Below are 24,250 nucleotides of genomic sequence, written 5' to 3'. Positions count from 1 at the left end.
TTGTTCGAGTTGTAAAATGTTTCAACGCCAGAAATTTGCCGATGAAAGTGAGCCGCGAGCTCGCTCGGGGTTCTGGAGGGCGGCCATGTTTGCCGCTCTCTCTGGTTTAGACCCCAGCAGAATGAAAAGCCTGTTTCCTGCGGTCATCTTTACAACTGTTCAAGCGATAATTTTTACGATAAAAAAATCGATGAATCAACTCAAGTGGAGTTTTATCCCCAAAAATATTACATTTTCCTTTTGTCACTGGCATCTTTTCAAAGCTCATGACCTGCCCGTCATTATGGTGCTACTTTTATTCTGCTGCGGTCTAAAATGCACAGCGGCGAATCGCAGAGCTTTCCCCATGCGGTCGGCCTGTCATTGGATGGCCGCGCCGTGCGGTCCTGACGCGCGAAATTTAAACTGCGCGTTTCGAAGGAACCAAAGATATTAGACAGGGCCGGCACAAATAGATAATTTTTGATACTATTCAGCAAGAATTTCAAGGATGTTTTTTGGATTTTTTGTAGACAGGGTGGGGGTGAAAAAAATGCCTGTAAAATGTTGAACTTGATGCCAGCAGTGAAGTTTCAAATTATGGAATGTGACTTTGTTTTGGTCATGAAACCAATAGATAAGTTTTTGAGTTATCTATTTATTTATCATTCAAGGTTATGTGAATCATTACTAATGCCTTGTTCCAAGTAAAAAATACCATTGTGTATTTTTCAACTTGTTGAACTTGAGGCACCGTGGCCCCCAGATAGGGGCCAGCCGGCGACCCAGTGTTCTCGCCAGCGCCCGTCCTCCTGTCATTTGACGGGTTTTTGTCGCTCATGACGGACAAAATTTTTGCCCAACCCGTCATTTTTAATGGACAAAAATCGGTATGTGAAGATATTTAGACAGAGCTTAGAATTTTCAAAAACTCCAGAGGATCAGCGGAAGTTCGTGACGAGGGCAATCTAGATCATTTCTAATGCCCGCCGGCCGCCGAAAACTCAGCGTCATGCGCCGCCCTCCCCACTACAGTTTTGGCCGGTCGCATCAGGCTGATGTTTATTTCTGTTTTGTCCCTCTCGGTTCACCGTCAGTTATTGTCATCAAAGAAGCCTTAAAATTCAGAAATACTCCTATAGCTATCAGGCTTTCTGTAATCTGTGTAAACAGTATTAAAGTTCAAGCCGCGGCGGCTGAGTAACCTGCTTTCTTCCCGCAAGAAATGGTAAACAGCAGGCGTCAGATATTGTAATCCACCAATCCAATCACAGCGCACGTCTCCGTCGTGTCAAGAAAAAACGACCAATGACATGCGAGTCTCGCTACTCGCGAGACTTCAGCTAAGCGTGAATTTGCGAGATGTTAGGGGAATGGCGGGAATCGCAGGGAATCGCAAGGATCGCACGACGAAGCGGCTGTTGGAAGGCTTGAATCGACAACTTTTGAACACATTCAGTGCAGTTACCGGAGAAATTAACCGTGGAAAACATGGTACAAAAAAATGGACGTCTTTATTGCGTTCTTTCTCAAAGTAGGGTGTCAAAGTCCTCATTATGTTCAATAATTACAGGGCGCATACGGAACAACTGTTGAAAAGTTGTGATTTATTTTTGCCGACTTATTCTGTGTGTATTTTTTGTAGGACGTAGCTGATACGTAATAAAGTTTTGTTGTGCTAAATGTTATTTTCTGAACCGATTGTATACAACATAGAAGTGTAGCTTGTGTGTGAAGTTCAGAACATTTGATATTTCCACGATGACGGCACGCCTCCCCAAAACATTAAACCTGAAACCCTTGTGTAATTTTTCACCGAAAGAGATGTCATTAAACTAAGCTTATTCTACCAGGAAATTTGCCCCTCAAAATGCAGGAAATAGCGTTTTAGAGGGTCTAGATCTCAAAATTTTCCGGGGGAGAATAACCCCGGACCCCCCTAGAATGGTCACGACTCCTCTATTTTGCGACAATTTGTAGAAAAAATTGGGCCGAGGAAGCTCGAGCGCTAACTCACAGTCACCGGTACTACCACACACGCACACACACACGGGCGCTATCACTCTCAGAAAATACGCCAAATTTTCAATTGAATCTCGGAAATCGCCGTCCAACCAAATAAAACAGTGAGTTACCGATATTTATCATTCTTTTGTACCCATAGTCAACTTGTTTTGATGTGTCTGAAATGCAAAAATCAGTCCGAAAATACGGCAGCGCCCGGCGAGGATACGAGTAAACAAACAAGATGGCGACTGTTTCTGTCCAAACCCCGCTAAATCTCGCGATACCGCGCGAGAGAATGACAACGCCTAGCTACATTGTTAAACATTGCAGCTTAATAATTCCAGGATCGTATTCCAGCGAATATTTCAATTATTTCTACGGGCAAAACTAAGTTATTGTTTTGCTGTTTTTGCTACATTGTGAATTTTCTAAGCTGAAAATGTTTTAGTTTTTTTTTCTTCAATTTTCTTTTTGAAATTTTTATTCTTTTTAAACTTGTAATATTCAGAGTTTTTGTGTCAACAACTGACTATATACTAAGTATATAGTATGTAGAGTAGAGTATGGAGTAGATTTATTCAGCCAGGTAAGAAAGTCTCTTAGATTTATCAAATTGCAGGTAGATTTTTCCAACATTCAATTTTGCATGTAACCAAAAAAATGACTGCAGTTACTTTGGAACTAGACAGCCGTCTTGTTTTACGTTGTAACAATGATTATATTTCCAAACTTAAAGTGTCAAAGGATTTTTTGGCTTTATCTGCTGTCCATTAATATCCATAACTGCAAATAACAGTGTCAAAGATGCACACATATACCATGAGAACACATATTAGTAACATAGACATAGCTTACATGTCAATTTTGACATTTTCCAGGGGGTACTTTTATTCCAGGGGGTACTTTTATTAGATTTTGAAGATTTTTCCGGGGGGTACTTATATTCCAGGGGGTACTTCTATTTGAGAGGTTAGAGTAGTGCGTTAGTTGCTTGTCACAGGTTTCAAAAGGAAAATCACCTGTTTAAGTTGTCTAAGTCTTTATAGAGGTATAAATTGAATGAATTGAATTGCCAATTTTGCTGCACCATCAATGTAGGCTTTTATCTTTTATGATCTATTCAAATACAGTAGATTCCGCATATCTGTATAGCCCATTTGTCAGCGCAAATTATACGACTCCCCGAACTATACGACTGTCCGAACTAGCGATATTGACGTCCCGAATGAGGGGAGGGGGGTGGGGGCGAATTGGATTTTGGGCAAGACACACAATTACACTAACGATATCGCAACTTTATTTTGCAAAATTTTAATCAAAGTACAATCCGACCTTATCGTCGATCTTAACGTCACCATATTGGATTAAATACGCGATCCATTTTGTTCAGATAAGCCCGAACTGCGTGGGAAACCCCTGCCAAATAAAAAACTCCCGCCGCATGTTGATCACGTGAAATCTTACAGTCAACCAATTAGAGCACAGGTTTTTATGACGTAAACCAATCAGCGCGTAGAAAAATGCATATCAATGAGTAAACAAAGATGGCCGCCCAGCGTCACCAGACCTTCGTCGCTTTATTTTTTTCTGAAATCGCGACGTAAAATACGATTCATCTACGCTACATAAGCAGGATTTTCACGGGGAAAGAATGTAAGGAATAGGTTCTCCGTCGAATACGGCTACAAATAACTGTAAATCGCGGCAAAATACAGCGTAGAGGCTCAAATGCTCCGACAAAAATCGTGTTTTTCTTTTCGTATTTTTGTTAACTTTCGTCGCTTGAGTCTTGACAAACAGGTTTTTAATGAGATCACCGTATGTCAAAGGCACCGATATCGATTGTTTGCAAGCATGACAATAGCGAGTAACAAAAGAATGTGATTGTTGAACGGTAGACGGCGTCCCTACTCCCGAAACAACAATTCAAATCCAAAATTTAGCCTATAGTTGTGGGTCATTTTACGATAAAATCGGACAAGATTCTATACAATACCCCGAACTTTACGATTATGGGCTATACAGATATGCATTGTTTTTACAATTGAGTGAATGGTAAATGGTTTGGTGTTTTGGAATTCTATACAGAAAGACGAAATATACAGAAAAAAGGTATACAAATAATTGGCATATACTGTACTTAATTCCAGGTTGTTAATATTGATTAATAGGAGTATTACTTAGTATGGCCAAGACTTTTGCTTGTTCTTCCGACTTTTTGTGGTGGTGCTCCTATATTTTTGCTGGTGCTCCTAACTTTTTTGAGTTTGTTTGTTTGAACCTTTGTTTATTCATGACAAGCTCAAATCGGCACGCAGGCCGCTTTTCATTGAGGTCATGAGGGAAAAGGTAAGGGTCAGATACAATATAACAGAGATACACAGTCATTTGAGTCCTAATAACTCTATCAACATAAATCATTACATGTTTATGGTACAGCAATATACAATTTCTACAACATACAACATAAAGTAGGGCGAAAGCTGGTTCATGGTCCGTGTCCGTTCGTTTAGTTCATTTCCGTTACTTCAAGAGTCTCTTAAAGGAAGTCAGATTCGGAGCCGTACGTGTGTCTGGCGGTAGCACCATGCTCCTAGGTCTTAAACTTAGACATCTTCTCAGTTCTCTGGCCACAGAAGGGGAAAAATATCCTTGAATCAAACTAGATTAGCCTGAAATAAGTCCACATTCATCTCTTTCTATAACTGATGGTTCAGTTTTAGGTTCATACTGAAATGTGCTACAACAAAAAAACCATTAAAAGCTACCACACAGCCACGAGGTTGCCTGGTTGGTGCCAAGTATTAGTGGATCCGGCATCATGTATCCCCATAAACTTGTGTAAATTTTCACTCCAAACGTAAGAATCAGCACTCAAACAAATTGGGACAAACAACATTTGCTATCTTGCTTTTCAGATTGCTGGGTATCCAAGTATCGCGGATTCTCTCCAAATCTCCCGAGAGTGCAATTATCAACCTGCTCACTAGAGGAAGCTGCTAGGAGTTCTGTTTTCTTCATTAGTTTCATTGCATTTATTTCGAACTCTGGATATTTTATTTAAGGCAACTAATTATGTTTTGATGAAATAAAAAGTGTTGTAAGTCTGCTTGTTAGTCACTGACAAAAAGGGCATTGAAAGTAAGTGCAACATTCAAATACATATTGGTTTGATATTACCTACATGTATTATAAGTATACTAAGATATCAACTAGACAGGATCAGGTTTAGGTTCAGGTCCGGACCTGATCATGAACCTAAACCTCTGGACCTGAACCTGGACTCGAACCTGATCGAGCCGAACCGGTATCCACCCCTAGTCTGGGGTGAAGAAAATCTGACCAGGGATAGGGTCGTGACACAGTAATCTGCCGGAAGTGTGTGGTCGTCACCCTGATTTCTGCCCCCTATTGCTTGATGATCATTTTAGCTGTGCATAGATTTTTAGTATCTCCTGAAAAGCCAGTGAGTTGTAGTATTTTTGGGCGTGGTGAAGTTGGTTCGCCATCAAAGCCTTTTTTGTATTAGTCTGCGGCAACGGTGATACAGTTGTTTCGCCTGATGACCCAAAAAGCATTGTTTTTATACATTTTCACCGAATTTGCATCATCGGAGATTGGGAAAAAGTCATCACATGACTTTTTTATTTTTCATTTATTTTTCAGAGACACCATTTACTAAGCTTTCTCAGCATATATGCCGTGACCCCAGGAAAACTCGTTTTTTCCAAGCAGGTTTGATCAAAAAATTTTACTATGGTTTTTACCCGAAATAAAGGGACAACAGACAATACCGATAGATACATCAGAAAGCAGCAGAAAACCGTTTTTCGCCGATATGATTACATTTTCGTCCTACCTTTCTTGGGCGAATTGTAGCTCGTCAACTTGAGAGTGTCGGCCTACATACGAAATCGTAAAAAAAACTCCTGTCCGAGACCTTAAGGGTAAACATAACAGAAAGAATACCGTATATTCTCGATTTAAGTACGCACTTTTGAAACTTTTCAAAATCCAAAAAGTGTCTCAGGATATCGCCAAAGCGAGGGTGCATACTTTGTTTGAGGTCACTGTCCCGACAAATTGGAACAGGACCTCAAACCAGCCAGAACAAGGACGAGGGGACCTTCGAATAGCACTGATTCGTCCATAAAATCCTGAATACGTACTGTATTCAAAGAAATTTGGCACTGAAAATGCGTCGCCGCCAGCACGTTGCACATATCAAAGCTTTTCAGACAGTGTTCTGAATTCTTCAGTCTGTCAGGTTTGCATTGATGGTGTTATAACTGATGTTGCATCTAGTACATACCCCTAAATACACCGTTTTTCAAAATCCTGACTTATGTTACCCCGCAAGTTTATGTGAACTAACATTATATAGTTTTGGGCGTGTCTGTGTGTGTGTGTGTTTGTATTTCCGGACTATTGTAGTCAGCATAACTCAAGAACCTCTGGATAGATTATGATGATACTCGGTGAGTGGGTAGGTGATGGGAAGACGAAAGTCAAGGTTGAATTTTGGGCCTCCTGGTATGTGGCCTTGGGACTGCAGCAGAACTTCTGTTTTTTGTATCCTTTGACCTGGACATGCTATGGTCTTGATTTTTTGGTAGCAGATAGCTTGTGATGTAAGAAAGAAGTGGCGTAAGTTTGGGCCCCCTAGCCCTGGAACAACAGGAGCCTTTTTGTCCAAATGGTCCAAGGAGAATAACTCAGACCAAAGGAACAACGGATTTCCATGATATTCAGTATGCAGGGAGCTTAGACAGAGATGTACATGATGAACTATGGTACCTTGAAATTGAAATTGGTACCTAATATGCATAATTAATTCGGACAATCTGTATTTGCAGTATATTCCACGATAGGACTCAAATACATATGTAACATACATGTACAATGTATGTAGTTTATGGCAGGTAAAACATTTAACAGATACCAATTATGCAAAAATTATGCGTTTATATGACCTTAGAACTCTCTTCAAGCCAAGGTGGGAACATTTAGCTGCTATATAAATGCTAATTAGCGATAAGATATCAATGACGAATCTTCTCTCCCCGATTATGCATCCTAATTTGCATGATTAATGAAAAATTGCCATAATTCTTCTAAGTGGTAAATAATAGGACTGTTAACATTTTGACCTGTGTAAGTCAGTTAAAGGTGTACTTGACCAAGCACAGATTATGCAAATGTAGAGGTCATTTGCATAATCAAAATATTTTTTCCAGCGTTCGTGTGTTTGTTTGTGTGTCTGAGTAAGTTGTGTAGGTTTGGACCCCCTAGTGGCTTTTTTGAACTGCAGGAGCCGATTTTGCTTCAAAGAGAATAAATCAAGACGGATCATCATGATTTGTGGTATGTAGATAGCTTGACTGATGATTTACATAATCGTATGCTAATCATGCAAATCAAGATTTGATTTGCATGATTTCTGAGGAAAGTTCATAAAACTGCTGCATTCCATTAGGCCACAGCAAGTAAATTTTATGGATGGCATCAGCGCGCACATTGATTTTTCCTGATTTTGAAATAAAAAAACAAGATTTTTTTTTACCCTTTGGAAATGGTCAATATACAGAAATTAGTACAGTACTGTTATTCTTGATTTGTTAACTGTAACTTAATTTTAGCTGATTTAATGGTCACTCGTCAACAGCAAAAATTTCATCATCGCTAATATTTGATCACTAATATTTGAGACAGTAATTTTTGTTCCCACCGTTAAGATTAACAGCTGTGACCTACTGTATTTTCCCCCAACCGCTATATTTAAGTGATTTACAGTACAATATGTTGCAAACTACTGTCAGTTCTATCGCAAAAATGTTCTAGATGCCATAAAAAGGCATTTGCACATGTAACAATGGTGAAAACTCTATACAAATGCGTTGTACAATTATTTCGTATTCTTACAAGAAAACACAGTGAAATCCTCATGCCAAACTTGAAATATAGTCTATAATTGCTGTGCCATCATTATCAACAACGTGTAGTCCGATGTGCTGTTTTGGAATGAAGAGAACTACTGACAAATTCGATAACAGGGCCAGATGAAGTAACTAATGTCATGAGGTTTGAGTAGACCATTGTCTAACTGTCTGTAACTTGAAGACAGAATGAAAAGACGGGTGATTTCTAAGGCACAGCAATTCAGTCAGACAGTCAGCACAGCAATATAAAAAGTGGAGAGCTAGTGAACTTCAGCTGAGGAAAGGTGAGCAGAGCCAGCAACATGTAGTCACTGTTAGCCTGCGTCATGACTCTCGTGCCCAGTGTACGGAAACCTTGTCTCTGAGGTCTTGGTGTACAGACCCGGATCTAAATCAATGTTTTATTGAATACAGGGATAAAAGACTTGTTGTAATACCGTGTTTTATTGCTTCAATTCTTCTTACATGCTTAATGGTCTTCAAGTTTGAAAATGTGGATGTCTTGTTTTTTTGCCCGCCTTGTTTTTTTTCGCCCGCGCCCACTAAATTTTGAGTCTGCAGAGGATCCATGACACATTTCATGGAGGTAACAATTAACAGCAATTCAATGTAAACACTAACTCTCTTCCCAAATGAAATCAACTACCTGTCCTGACAGCTAACTATACATAGCCTGGGACCAGGTGTTTTCAGAATTTAACTTTTATCTTTGCAAATATGACAACAGGTCCTTGAATTAAAATAAAGGTTGAAAAAGATGAAGTTCTAAGAGGACTGTTGGCATGGTGTACCACAGCCACAACTGGCAGCTCGCCAACAGTTTACCAGAGTCAGGCCCTGAGGGCACACCAGAAAAAAACAAATTTCATGGAGGGTTGCAAGGTCAATAAAATCTACTTTTCTGGCAGAGTGCACTAACATGTACTAAACTTTGGTGCAGGTAATTTGACATGTTCCCTTCGTCTGCACATGTAGGAGGACTTATGTTTACACTGACAAACTTCAAACGAAAGGTACAAATGTAACAGGTGAGACTGAAAGACATGTTAACAAATGGATACATACATGTACATGTACATGCTTCTGACCGTATATGTACATCTGATTATATTTCCCTCCCTATACCCTGTACAGGATATGGGGGAAATATATTGTTTTTGCTGGGTGGTCTTCTTTCTTCTGTCAAAAAAACAAGTAGATATAGGATGGTAGCGCTCTTAATGCAGAAACTTTTATCTCCCTTACGGTAAATGGTAGGGATGGCATATTGGAGGTGTACATAGCTTTAGGAAAGATGAATACAATGGAATGTGTGTTATGCTAATGACATCATTTGCATAATTTATGCAGAAACTTAATATTTCCCTTAAGGTAAATGCTATAGATGTCATATTGGAGGTGTAGGCAGCTTGACTAAACAACAACACTGTTTCATACTTCCTTTATTAATGGGAGGTAAATTTCCTGCATTTTCTCGAAACTGTTGCCTTTCTAACTTTTGTAAATTTCAAACAAAAGACATGAAAACAAACAAACACATAAATAGATAACTAAAGCATCAACTTGATCAAGGCATATTTTCACATTTCAGAAACAAGAAAGAGAGGAAAGATAAAGAAAAGAACGAACAGTACCCTGCTGGTGATAGGTACTGACATGGTAGACACCTCTCCTGCGAAGGAAAATCAGTCTGGCCATGGTGTAGACAGGATGCATAGGCAGGCATGGGCAGGTCAGGGAAGCACTGTCAGAGGTCACAGGGGGGCCAGAGGTCACAGTTGGGGAAAAGGTTACGTTAAAGGTTACAGTGATTAAAGATAATGGGTAAAGGTAACAGGTGCAGAAAGATGAGATCAGAAGTAAGATGAAGTAATAATTAAGATGAAATTGGGTGGAAGGTCACAAGTGACCGAAAGATGAGGTCACAGTGGGATAATTAAGTCCAAGGTGACAGATGGAGACAATGAAAAAGCTACAGGTCAAATAACATCATAACTACGGACAGAAAATGATGATGCGTTAAATAAGAATAAAAGGTCAACAAACTTAAAGTATATGGATGGTGGATAAATTTGTGGATAGAGGGAAGGCAATTGCAGGAGGCTGGGAACAGACAAATAAACAATAGTGAATACACTGAATAAACATGCACAAACACAACACTTGAAGTGTCACATACTAATCATGCTCTGACTACCTCTATCAATAGTATTATAGATAGGGAACAATCAAGTTTATAGTTCTTTTATAAAGTTTTCCAGCTGGTTAATACAAGTAAGGGACCACGATATTTACCGTGGGGAGGGGTGGTGCACTGGAAGTTGGGTCAAAAAAATTTTCCATGAACCCCCCCCCCCCCCCCCCCCCCACCTCGAAAAAATTTTCCATGACCTGTTGAATATAGTCAGAGATTTTTTCTTGTACTTCTGCATTTACTATCTACAACTACAGAAGTCACTGGAAACGAATAAGACTGTAGAAACAGCATTGACTAGTCCGCCAACAGTTCCAGCACAACAATACACAACCGCAAGCCCCTATGTGGCAATGTATGTGGCAATGTATACAATTTCGTGAACTTAGCGATACTAGCCCTCACTACAAAATTTCCCGCAAAAACTGGACCACTGCCTTTCTATCGGCCACGCCCACAGCAAAACTTCTAAAGGGATCAAAGGCACTAGGCTGTCCACCACTCCACCTCAATGGTAACTGTGCCAAACTGTCGCAACTGACGATTTTTGGTGAATTTTTTATTGTTATTTTTGATTTTAAAAAAACCAAAAAAAATTTGCCAAAAAGCAATCGTCAGTACTGTCTATCATGTACATTCCTGCAAAGTAATATTGATAAACATCAAAGTACAAGCCAAGGAGAGCCTTTTTTCGAAAAATGGGCGTGGCCTTATACATGTAACTTTTGATGATGTAATCATGACGTCATACCAATTTGCATAAATTATCACCTTGCTATAAGGAACTGCCTGAAAAAAAATTAAGGTTGAGGAAGGTTTATATAAAGGTATTTTTAATAACATCCCAAAACTTCTCAGCCACCCTTCAGTTGTACATGTACCTAAAGGCTCGATCTCATTTGAATGTACAAATTGCTGTCGCCAGCCTTTACGACTTGATATGAGCCAAATTACGGGCACCATCGATGCTTTCTTCATTTTTCCACAACACCTATTATGTTTCACAAAAATGCATCACAACATTACTTATGGGCTTTGACTAAGAAGAAGTTCTAGCAATAGGTTTCCTAAAAAGCCTCCCAAAAGGCAAAATTTAAAAAGCAGCCGAGAACATAACAACTCAGTTCAGAGAATGACTGGTTAAATGGCGAATCCAGTAACCAAGGCCCTCCGACAAATCACGTCAGATCGCTCCTGTCACTGTTCTTGTACGCCGTACAAGGTGGTTTATGCCTGTCGCCCAAAACGGTAACTTCCGTTACCATTTGAATCTTAGGGCCTCTTTACACCTACGACATTTTAGAGTCGTGCGATCATCGTCGTGGGCGACGTCGCCGGCGACGGTATTTTTTGGCCGTCTAAAGACGATCAAAACAATCGTACGACGGCAATAAACAGGAAATCCTCGAAATGTCGTGCGACTACCTCGGACCCAGTCGCACGACGTTCAGCGGGGGGGCCTGTGGCTGTGTTTTTCTCGTCTAAAGAAGAATCGTCGCCGGCGACGGAAGTGGGTGATATGCTAATAAGCCTACAGCGTGCTGTTTCCTGTCCGGGAAGGAAAGTTTCTATCGTTTTCTTTGTAAATATGCATGCAGTTAGCAATGGAAACATATTTTTCTCATCCGAAACCAGTTATTCCGGCGCGACGCCCTGCTACCAGTGGCTACTTCTCTAGTATGCCCCTATTCCTCGATCCCCGGGACATCCCCGGCGGCGGCCACGAACTCGGGTTAAATCCCGTCCGTCTCTGTACCAGCCTCAATCTCTTTCTTTGCTGAGCACCGTTTTCAACGTCTCATCTGCAGGGCAACAGTTGTTGCAAAGTCAGTAAAAGCTTCATCTTTTGACGAAAACAAGCGGTTCCCCCGCCATTTTGAATTTGAGCGCAAGAGTTCACTTTGAGTCACACGCGCATATCAATGGAATTCTGCGCCGGGGGGTCCCATGATATTTCCTGACCGTGTGTCTAAAGAAAACCGTCGCCTACGACGATGATCGTACGACCTTATAACATTGTAGGTCTAAAGTGCGCCTAAGACATTCCTGACATTAAGATATGCCACATATAAGGTGCTAAACTGTCGTTTTTATGACGACTTAAAGCTTTTCTGGCTTTTAAAAGGAACAAATAAGAAGTGTTTGCTATCAGACAGTTGTGAACCACCCCCTTAACGAAATGACCTTACAGTAATGAATGTAATTTCCGTTACCATTGTTTGATGCTCTCTGTGTTGTTAACAAGGCCTGGTGTAGGAACACTGCCTATTTTCTGAATGCCCGTACATGCGTCCTTTTACTAATAAAAGAAGTAACACAAAAATGGACAACACTTTGAAGGACAAGCCAAAGTTTACTGTTGTAAGTACTGTTACCGGTAACGGAAATAACATCTGTTGCGGAAAATACATAACCTGGCGCAGAACTTTTTGTAGTTGTGCACCATAATGCAAAAGCGTTTGAACTGGAATAGAAAAGCATAGATTCAACTGAGAGAAACCCTCTGTAGGGTTATTATATTCCAATATTCTACTCTTTCTTCCAAATTTTGTTTCCAAAGTTTTTTTAAACCTAAAGACAATAAGTAATCTATAGTCTTTGATAGGTGTCAATGTACCATTATATAATGGGATTGATTATCTTCAAATGAAGTTAGAAAGAAATGCAACAAACACTGCAAACAAGAGACAGTCTGCTGACATATTGTGTTATTGATACTGTCCATTTGACAAAGCTTTGCAAACCTAATTTGTTGAAGTTCTGATGCCGAAAGCGATATTCTGTTCAGGGAGATATAAAGCTAATACAGTCAAACCTGTATTAGCGGTCACCTTTGCATAGCGATAGTGGCCACCTGCCCATAGTGGTCACTTTTTGTCGGTCCCTTGGATTTTTCCCATTGATATAACTATTATAAGCATTAAGAATTAGGCCATAGCGGCCATCTGTCCAATGCGGTTGCGGCCAGACGATTTTCAGTCCCGCGAGTACAGTAACACTGCCGATAACTGTCACGGCGCGTTGGTAGAAGCTGCATCACCACCGCACGCCGGGTTCAAAATCTTCATTTTTTCACGCAGTTATCAAATTTATGTGGACTCAACTGGATAGGATAATAATAAAGAAAACCAGAATGTTTTATCTTTGTTAGAAAATCCATGCTTTGACGCAAAGTCAAGTATAATTTTCTTCACAATCACATGGCTTGCGTTTGTATATCGTAGCAAAATTGACCATTTCTGTGCATTTCGACATATATATCCGGATCTGTTTTTGGACAGGAATATGCAGATCCGGATTCGACTAACCCTGGTATGAACGCAAAGGGATATATCCGGATCACCCACGTATCCAGATACACTAAGCCTAGTATGAATGGGGTGTTACTGTCACCACCCGCATGATCCGTGATAATGGCGGCCACGTTTCGAGGGCGAAACATGCTCTTATTTACAGCTCGTTTCCCGCCGTTTTAGAGATTTTGCGGCCTCAAAACTCATATCACAAGGGAAGCAAGTTATACTTTTTATTTCCAACAACGAATTATTCTTCCACTGCACTGGGGCGATAGCGTACTTGAAATACAGAACCACATGATCAGGAATTCTTCCCAGTACACCGATGGCATGACTTATCAGTGTGCTAAAAATGAGACTGTCAAAGTTGTTAATATGAAAAATGTATGAAAATTTCCTCAAAAATTATGTAAATGAGGCCCTCATTTGCATGGTTCATGTCTGATCATGTCTACATCTACTTAACTTCCAAATGCTACAAGAAGGAAATCCCCACCTTTATGAATAATATGGAGTAGTAGCATTTTGCCATTCATTATGCAAATTAGGTATTCATTTGCATAATTGATATCTATTGATATTCCTCTTTTTCAGTTACCTGTCACATGTTTGAGAGTCCTAAAATGGAGTGCAGGGGATGTATAAACTTTCCTCATTCATTATGCAAAATTAGGTACTGAATTATATAATTAGCATACGATGTTGTCAATCATCACTAAAGCTATCTACATACCAAATATCCCCTTATCTATTCCCTTTCACAGTTTGAAACGAAATCTGCTCCTGCAGTTCAAAAAAAGCTGCTAGGGGGCCCAGGCCTACAGAACATACTTTCCCTCCCACGAGCTATCTACCCCATAAAAATCATGACCATAGCATGTCCAGAACAGAAGATATCAAACCCAGGAGTTTTGCTGCAGTACCATATACATGTAGCAAGCCACTAGGGGGCCCAAAATCTAATCATTTCGAGGTCTCAAGAAGACCTACCCACATACCAAGATTGAAGACAATCCATCCAGGCATTCTCGAGTTATACACACACACACACACACACACACACACACACACACACACACTTGTAAACGCTGTGCAAAATGCAACCTTCTCTGCAAATGTAATGAAATCAAGGCCTAGGGTCACACACATCCAATGCTGGTCGCTGTATCATGTGTATGTTTGCTCAGCCAGCAAAGTCTGGTGGAAAGGGGGCCTTACATGTTGTTACTTAGAGTTTCAACAAAACCAACATGATGCGTGGTGAACATGTATCTAGTCACCAATAGTACTGGAGCTGTGCTGGATATGATGTTCTATGATTATCTTCTAACATATGTCGATGAAGATTAGACATCCAGGTAATAAGATACGCCAAAAAGCAATTACTCAAACAACTGGATATGATTTTGGAAACGGTCAGACGTTTCCAAAATCATATCCAGTTGTTTGAGTAATTGCTTTTTGGCGTATCTTATTACCTGGATGTCTAATCTTCATCGACATATCAAGGATCATTACGGTAAGATTTGCCTGAGCTCAGTGAGGGATCTGGAGAACACCAGCAGGAAGATTGCGGACTACCGGAACCATCTACGCTTCAGTTTACGGTGCCTCAAGGTAAGTGTCACTCCTGTCAGTTTGCGCCTAAAGACCTCCATCAAAGGCTTCAACGCCAACAAGATAATTTCTAACGCGGAAAGAAAGCTACTAAACGAAAGAGTAAGACAGATCAACTACAAATTGGATGGACTAAACGCAAGAAAATCTAATCTTGAACAAGTACTGAGGGAACGATTATCAGAGGAGACTTTTGCCGAAACTAAAGAGTTCATAACACGGGGACAGCTCTCCCAACAAGAGAAGGGTAAATCTAGACAGAAGAGCAAATTCGAACGCCTACAGCAAAAACAAGTGAACAGCACAGCGGATAGTGACCCTAATTGGAGATCTAGCAGTCCAAACCCTCAAACTACAACACAGACTAGAACAGATGAGCGGTGGGTAAAAAACCTTAGTAGCCATACCCTTACAGAGCCAGAGAAATCGCTGCTTTCTAGAGGTCTAAATTTTGCAGTAACACCTAACAAAATCCCCAACATCGATATTGTCACAGAGACCGAGTCAGCAATTCGACGAGCCCATATGTCATACAAACAGGCTGAAGCCTTACGCACTAAAGTAGCTACCACTCTGAAAGTCTCTAAACCCCCTGCTAGTAACATTACCCGGGAGGAACAAACCGCTCTCAAGGATTTGGCCACTAATCAAGACATAGTGATTCTTCCTGCTGACAAAGGCAGATGCACAGTAGTCTTAGACAGGGAGCAGTATGACAGGAAGATACAGGACCTCTTAGGGGACAAAGACACATACAAGCCTTTGAAAAGAGATCCCACTACCAAGTTTAAGAGGGAAATCATTGAAGCCCTCAAGAAATTAGAAACTGATGAAGCTCTGGATCATGTCACCTATCTAAAAATCAAACCCAAATCGGAACAACCCCCTGCTTTCTACGGCCTCCCCAAAATCCACAAACAGGACGTCCCTCTACGGCCCATCGTTTCTGGTATAGGCTCAGTCACCTACGGGGTAGCAAGTTTTCTAGCGAAGATTTTGGGACCTTTAGTGGGGAAGTCTCAACACCATGTACAGAACAGTGCAGATTTCGTAAACAAAATCAAAGACATCCAGTTAGACGAAGATGATATCATCACTTCGTATGATGTGTGCTCTCTTTTCACCTGCATCCCCCCCAAAGAAGCGGTGTCAGTAGTCAGGGAAGCCTTAGAGGCTGACAACACACTAGCAGACAGAACCAAGTTATCTGTGGACCAAATATGCAAGCTGCTAGACCTCTGCCTGGGGTGCACATACTTCACTTACAAAGGACAATTCTTCCAACAACTGCACGGCTGTGCTATGGGTTCACCAGTTTCGCCCATCGTGGTAAACCTGTACATGGAGAAATTTGAGAACAAAGCCCTCAGTACTTTCAAGGACACTCCCCCGGCCAACTGGTTCCGTTATGTAGATGACACTTGGTGCAGACTAAAGAAGAGAGTAGCTGATGATTTCTTTGAACATATCAACCAGATAGATGACAACATCAAGTTCACACAGGAGTCGAGTCAAGATAATATGCTCCCTTTCCTAGACACCAAAACCATCATAGAGAAGGATGGTCGCCTCCAGTTCGAAGTATACAGGAAGCCGACCCATACCGATCAGTATCTGGCCTTTGATTCTCACCACCCTTTGGAACACAAACTGGCAGTTATAAAAACTCTCTTTCATCGGGCAGACAACATCATCACATCAGACACGGCCAAAACAGACGAACATAGACACCTCCGAGGTGCCCTGGGCAAATGTGGCTACCAAAGATGGACTTTCAACAAAGCCCTCAAACCGTCTGACCAGTCCAAGAAAACGCCTAAGTGTACACCGTTGACCAACAGAAACAAGGCCAACATCACTATTCCGTATGTACAAGGAGTGTCCGAAAAACTCCGACGGATCTTCCAAAACTTCAACATTGCCACCAACTTCAAACCTCAATCAACTCTCAGACAAAAACTGGTACATCCTAAAGACCGACCCCGCAAAGGCAGCAAGGCCGATGTCATCTACAGACTCAAATGTGAAGAACCCAACTGCAACAACACTTATATCGGAGAGACCAGCCGATCACTTAATGAAAGGTACAAAGAACATTGCGCTAACCGCTACTCCTCGGCCATTTTCCACCACCTAAAACACAACCAGGGGCACTCGTTCAATCTCGAATCCACTGATATCCTTGACCGCGAACCCCGCTGGTTCGAACGTGGAGTAAGGGAGGCAATATATGAGATATATACAATCCAACCCTCAACAGGAAAGGAGGGCTAAGGGTGGAACTGTCTGGCACTTGGGACATAGCCTTGGGGGCAAACCAGCTTTAGCTCCTATATTAAAACAATAAATTGCTATTGTCCCCTTTACTTCAACCTTGTCTTGAATTGTCTAATTTACTTTCTATTGGACTATCTAAAAATTTGTCTTCTCCTTATTTGCATATCAATTCATAGTTCGTGGTTATAAACCTGCTGTTCAACTGATCTTGCTCACAGTCACTGACGAAAAGTAGTGGATGCTACTTGAAACGTCTGACCGTTTCCAAAATCATATCCAGTTGTTTGAGTAATTGCTTTTTGGCGTATCTTCTAACATAGTTTGGAACCAGTCTGTGTACTCTCAACTAAACGTACCGGTACATTTATTTTTTTTCGCCTTAAAATCCGCCGGTACTTTCTTATTTTAGACGGTACGTTTATTATTTTTTGGAAAAATGAAAATTTGCTAACCAGGAATCCCTCTAAAATCTAAAGTTAAGGTTTTTTCTTCCCGTATTTCCCCGGTATTTTTGCTCGTAATTCGCTATTTTTCGGCCTAGAGGCGTTGATAATCAATTTTTTCCCGCCGCTTTGACCGCGGGCGGGCCTTGTGAAGGCCTGCCGGCACTCGCGATCGTAACATATCGGTCGATATTGCTATGACGCTACAAAGTAAACGGAAAAATAAGACGCCACACCAACATTTCAAAATACAATTTTCATATAAATAAATTTGACAATCTCTAATACATAAACCAAAGCACGCTGATCTAAAAACGTGTAGCAGAGTAGAGTGCACGGGGGATAATTCCTGCCCACTATCGGCAGCGCGGCGGAAGAATAAGTTGTTCACAGAAGACTAGCCTGAATTCAATCAAGCCTCCTGTGACCGCTCGCCGTCCTGTAATCGGCTCCCAACCCAAGAGGGGAGGGGAGAGAAACCCCCGGACAGCTGGAGTTTGCGTTATACAGACTAACAGAAGACATTTTACACGTAAAAACAACAATAATAACTTAACTTCCCTTGTGATATGTGTTTTGAGGCCACAAAACCTCTAAAACGGCAGAAATATATCGGATATGATTCGGTAAACAACAGCTGGAAATCCCGAAACATGGCCGCCACTCTTTGCTACTATCAGGGATGGTGACAGTAAAACTAGCAGCATATTGCATAGCGCGGATACCGATCTTTAAAATGATACCGTAAACGCATGAAAATATTATATTTTGGGGTAAAGATGGACACAGAAGGCCATTTTTATTTTCAGAGGTTCCATATTTCAAAATGACCGTAAAATTTTCCCAATTTAGTGGTTAAGCGCGGTTTTCTAGTGTCAACATGACATCTGTAACTTCCTCGTATGTGCAGCCTAGGACGTTGAGCTACTTTTACAGTCGAGCTCTGTTCAATATTGTGGGCTTTACCACGGGAACTCACAATCCGAGCGTCTCACAAAAACTTTGTTTTCGACGCTATGGAGCAAAAGTTTATAGACCTAAACCTTTTCTGTGGAGGGAGTGTGTTCATATTTGATTTTTTGGGGGTGATGTCTTTAGAAAATTTGATCAGGTACATTAGTAGCTATCTGGTGGTTTTTGTTATATGTCCCATTGCCAGTGTCTGTCACTGAATGTCAGTAATCAGAAATGATAAACATGTACAACAATTTTCTTTGATCACTTGCTTCAAGTTCCAAGTACAAAATGCATGTGTCATGTACATTTTCACTTGTTGAATTTGAAAGCACAGTGGCCCCCGGTTAGGGGTCATAGAGGGGAACCTATGCCCAATTTTTCAACATTACTATTATATTTCATCGAAGTGGTGAGGAAGATCATCATGATTTGAACAAGCTATGTACAGTTATTCTGTTCAATATCTATATACTTAATAGGTATGGTCCTGAGGCATAATTGAATAGATATAACTAACCTACCTGTTTATTATCTTATTTCACTCACACACAGTTGTATGGACACAGTTTACCTTGACTGTCAATTTTGAAATTTTCCGGGGGGTACTTATATTTTAGGGGGTACTTTTATTAGATTTTGAAGATTTGTCCGGGGGGTACTTCTATTCTAGGGGGTACTTTTATTTGAGAGGTGAGAGTACATATGATAGAGTCAGGGCTGGGTTCCACAGGTAGAACCAGCAAAGTAAGGTAGGCTAGTTCATGTGGACTTGGTGGTCTCTGTTGTAAATACTTCTGTAGAATTTGAGTCAGAAGTGTTGAACCTTTATTCTACAGATGTACAGTTCATATGTTTTGGGCTTACATGTGTACTGTAAGTATCAAATAAGGTCAACAAAGTGTCTCCAAATAAACTGGAGACACTTCGGAGTTCGGAGACCTCATATCTCCATGAAATATATATTATGCAAATTGGGCCGTAATTTGCATAATTTATATTCAACCATGTTCACCGTCACATAACTTCCAAATGCCACAAGTATGAAATTCCAGTTATCTACCAATATGGAATTATAGTATTTTCTCAATAATTATGCAAATTAGGTATTCATTTGCATAACATTTATCTATCAATGTCCCTTTATTTCTCAGTTACATATGTTACATTGGAGTGGGTTTTTAACATTTCACCATTAATTATGCAAATTATATTTCATTTGCATGGTTACCATTAATATTATATCAAGTAACTTTCAAGGTATCCACATAATAAAAACAAGTATACAGGGTTGGTTGTATATTCCTTTGTGATTTGACCACTAGCTGTGGGGCCCCTGGTGAATAATTGACCCAGTTTCGAAACTTACAGGTGACAGCTGCCACAACATGCCTAGAATTGCATAATTTGCACTTCATTTTGTACATCTCTGTCTCAGCTACCTGCATATTGGGTTTAGGAATTAGGTTCTGTTATCAGAGACCATCTGCCAAGACAAATATCCTCAGAAATATATGTTACTCTGCTGAATCTGCATAGCAGTCAACAATATTTTTGTGTTTGACGGTACAAGGGGAGGGGAATACTTGGGTCTTATGTGCTACATCCTGGTTTCTTTGGACTTCACCTGAACTCAACTGAGGGTGTTAGGGACTGTACAATATTCAGCAGGGGAGGGCCGGTGCGTACGGAGGGAGGGCCAAGAAAAAAAAGGAGCCTGGGGGAGGGCCAAGGAAAAAAAAATTGGCTTAGGCAGTGGGCCAAGGAACCAGAAAAAAGGAGCGTTTGAAAGGGTAGGTAAAGATTTCAACATTTTCCCAGGGAGCATCCCCCCTAGAAGCCTTCCCCCCGGACCCACCTACAGTTGTTGCGCCTCCGACAAAAAACGTGTTGGGAGGGCCTCGCCAACTCTCCAAGCAGAGGTTTTGATCGGGGGCAAGGAGTGTCGGGGACTTTTAACGCTATTAAAATTTTAGCGTCACTGTGGTAGTCAGTGTCAACGAACACCACGCCAGCCCCTGAAGGGAAGGCAACGTTAAAAATCCCTGCCACTCCTAGCCTCCAGATCGAAACCTCTGCTTGGAGAATAGGCGAGGCCCCCATGGAACCCATGGATGTGTATTTTTTTTCACTTATGTCATCAAGCTTATTCTACCTGTAAAATTTGGCCCTCAAAATGAAGGAAATAGCATTTCAGAGGGTCAAGATTTCACAATTTTCCCATGGTAAACATTCGGTCTGCTATCTCTCTCCCCCCATACAAAATTTCCTTAACCATTGCCTCTGTTTTGTTTCATTTTTTAGCATCTTTCAATAGGTTTTTGGACAGTTTAAATTTTTTAGAAAGGGGGGAGGGCGAAGGAAATATTTTTAGCTGTGGGGGAGGGCCAGGGAAAAAAAATTGAACTCGAGGGGGAGGGCCAGGAATTTTTTTTTCACCTCACCTCCTACTCACTGCCCACACTCACTCGCTAAATATTGTACAGTCCCTTAGTCAAGTTAGTGGGTTGGTTGGTTGGTTGGTTGGTTAGGTCAAAGTTTTACTAACCATGCTTGCGGGAACGTGATCTACGCTTCAGCATAGCACAGGCCTTGTTCCCCCAAATCTGCTCAAATCTGCAGATGTGAATATGGAGAAGACCAACACCTGTCAATCATCACCTTAGTGGGTGGAGTTAGTCTTCAATCAATATGATGGTTAGACTGCCATGTTTGCACCCATGGTTTGAGTCAGGTTACAGTTTGGGATGTCAAAATGTATCACACACTGTTGCAAAAACACAAACACTTTATGTAAGCCACATCCAAAGACGAAGGTCTTGTCAAACATTTTTCACACTAATTTTACTTGTTCACCCAAGTAGTCCTTTCAATTCATGTAGGATTATAAAATTGAATTGTAATCATCGCATGTGTCACTATACTTGACGCTGACGCTAATACTTGACAGTACACAGATACTACTTGTTCTTGTAAGATGATTCATGCATGCATATATGTTAACAAAATTCACTTTTGAATAAAATCAAAAATGCAACTCTGGAGTCTGGTTATACTTCCAATGATAAAAATCTCCCTGATTAACTTGTTACAGAAAAACACTAGCGTGATATTTTTGGGGAAGTTCACATGTTTCACACCTGCAGATGGTCTGCCCTTTGACCACCAGGAAATCGCCGTGGCGGGTATCACTATCAATTCTTGAACACAGGCAAAACTACGTTTTCTGAAACGGATGTTAGTGTTTTTATAGCCATTTTTTTCTCCAAAAAAATGAGAAGGATCATTACACATTAAAATATTAGTGAGTTGAGTGTTTACAGGACTCTGAGGGTGATATCAACAAGAATCGGCCTCGGAGATCGCAGTTGGACAGGTAAAATTATTCGAAAATGAGGAGGGGCACGGTCGGAGGTATGTCTCAATCAGACGAACAAGTTGGAAAATTGTAACCCAAGAACATCCCAGGAATCCCCTAAGGAGACATCCTTGTCGGTTTCGCTGAGTACAACATGCTAACAGGCCGTTAGCACACACATTAGCTACATATAGCGAAACCCTTGTAGCAGGCTAAACGCGCCTCAGATCGATTTTCCGGGGCTACTCCGCCATGATTGTTGACTTCGAAACAGTCTAAAGTCTTTACATAAGCGTCGTTTTCTCAGCGACCAGTTCTTTTTGTTGCTCTGTGAAGGAAAACAACGCTTACCTGATTCTCCTATTTCCTTATTCCTGGAGTCAAGCAGGGCTGGAGTGTCGCTAGAACTGCGTTCACGCCGGATCACCCGCCGATCTTCCTCCCTCGACACATTCCCCGTCGCCATTAACAGTAATTGATCAACGTTACCAAAATATGGGGGGGGGGCTGATGGTTTTGATATAATTCAAACTGAATGGCACGAGCTTATACATGGTTTCATACTTCTTAAGATAATAAGTAGTACTATATGTAGTAAAATATGGAAAATATTATTTTTTGATATATTTGATTAAAGGTGTGAATAAAGATGATATTATATGTACACCCCCATATTTTGATGTGTCACACCAGCCAATGACGTCAGGAACCGTCAGAGTTTAGGTATTTGTGGCAGGAGGATGGCAGGCGGGTTAGGTAGAGCGCCCCCAGGCGATCAGAAGAAAAGACACAGCTATATTTTCCGTGTTTGGGTGACACTTGTGAGTTGTCAACACTGCATTGATTAAAAGCCGTTGAAGTGAAAAAAAGAAGATTGCAAGTATCTATCATTTGATTTAAAATTTTGAATAATAACTCTAACGTTAATTATGTTTTATTGCGTGCTATGTGCATAATTGATAACGTTAGCTTTTATAATGACTATTAATGAGCCTATTGTACATTTTAGAAATAAGTACAAGTTGTAGGCCAAGACCAGCTTTTTCAAAAGCATTTAAGTTAAGTGCCGTAACTTCAAAATTGCTTTCCCCAATCTGCCTTTCTCTATAAAAACAGTACTCCTTTCCCAAAATGACAATTTTTCTTATAGACTCAACAGCCCTTGAGTGACTTTCTCTGGCAGATTTTACTTCAAGAAAAGGGAAAAGACAATTCACACTCATGAACGTAGACAAAACGCCAGCTTTTTTTAAAAGCACTTGTTTTCTTTTCGCTCGCTCATCAGTTTGGGAGTTTCCAGAGGACGTCATCCATATGAGATAATCAACATGGCTTTATTTTGGACATTGAATATTGTTAACTTTATTTATTACTATCAGAAAAGTAATTTTGTTGGACAGATTTCCTCATTGCGATGAGATGATATCGCATTTTGCCATAACGCGCAGGACTAATCATAACGCCTGAAACTGCGGACAAGACGGCCTTGCTGAGACAAGCTCCAACCTGTTTCAGACCGGACGTGACGTAAACCTGTGACGTCACTACATTCCAGCAGAACCCCTTGAATGACGTCCCAGATAGATTAGTCCATTACACTATAGGGTTTATAGGCGCTGAAATTCACGCTTGTAATGGTTAATATCGTCACACAATGAACATGATTTCGCAGTCGTTATGCTAATATACTAACACATACCAAGGAGGTTAAATATACTTGCACATACCAAACAATACAATATTGTATATCAGGTGCTTTGAAAACCTCGACTTATCAAATCATTCCGTTCTCATGTCCCCTGAAGATTTTTGTCACTGTGCATGGGGTACGATAAAATACCTGCTGGGATACAGATATGGCACGTTTTCACATACCGTGTTTTAACAATGAATAGAAGTGATGGAAATGTATATGTTGATATCATACATGGCTAGGTGAAGACCTTTTCGCTGAGCCACCAATATAAAATAGATCAATAACTTTATATAGACTCTACTCTACTCTACTTTAACGTTATAACGTTATAGCGTTATGTATTTGTGATGTTCAACTATGAATCAATTTATTTCGGATAAAGTCAACACAATGTTAACTAGAGTTAAGTATTTGTGCTACATATACTTCAGGTTTGCTATGTTAGTTTAGTGATTACGGCATCTTTTTATGAATATTTGGAATTGAATTT

At 40.6% G+C, this 24,250-nt stretch overlaps 1 protein-coding gene across 2 annotated transcripts in view; it reads right to left on the bottom strand.

The window, feature by feature from the left end:
- LOC136427456 (phosphatase and actin regulator 1-like) overlaps window positions 1–22,549 on the bottom strand; it is a 116,533-nt gene extending 93,984 nt beyond the window's left edge. Inside the window, exons 1-2 of one of the 2 annotated variants that reach the window (XM_066416322.1) lie at window positions 22,416–22,531; window positions 21,255–21,322 (exon numbers count right to left, since the gene is read on the bottom strand). In XM_066416322.1, coding sequence (XP_066272419.1) covers window positions 21,255–21,288 — 34 coding nt within the window. In that variant the 5' untranslated portion in view covers window positions 21,289–21,322; window positions 22,416–22,531. Of the gene's footprint in view, window positions 1–21,254; window positions 21,323–22,415 lie in introns of both variants that reach the window. The other variant, XM_066416321.1, reaches the window with a different exon arrangement.
- Window positions 22,550–24,250: the final 1,701 nt, after the last annotated feature.

Source organism: Branchiostoma lanceolatum, chromosome 2, assembly GCF_035083965.1.
Source record: "Branchiostoma lanceolatum isolate klBraLanc5 chromosome 2, klBraLanc5.hap2, whole genome shotgun sequence".
Classification (NCBI taxonomy): Eukaryota; Metazoa; Chordata; class Leptocardii; order Amphioxiformes; family Branchiostomatidae; genus Branchiostoma; species Branchiostoma lanceolatum.
This window is presented reverse-complemented; position numbering and strand designations above follow the sequence as displayed.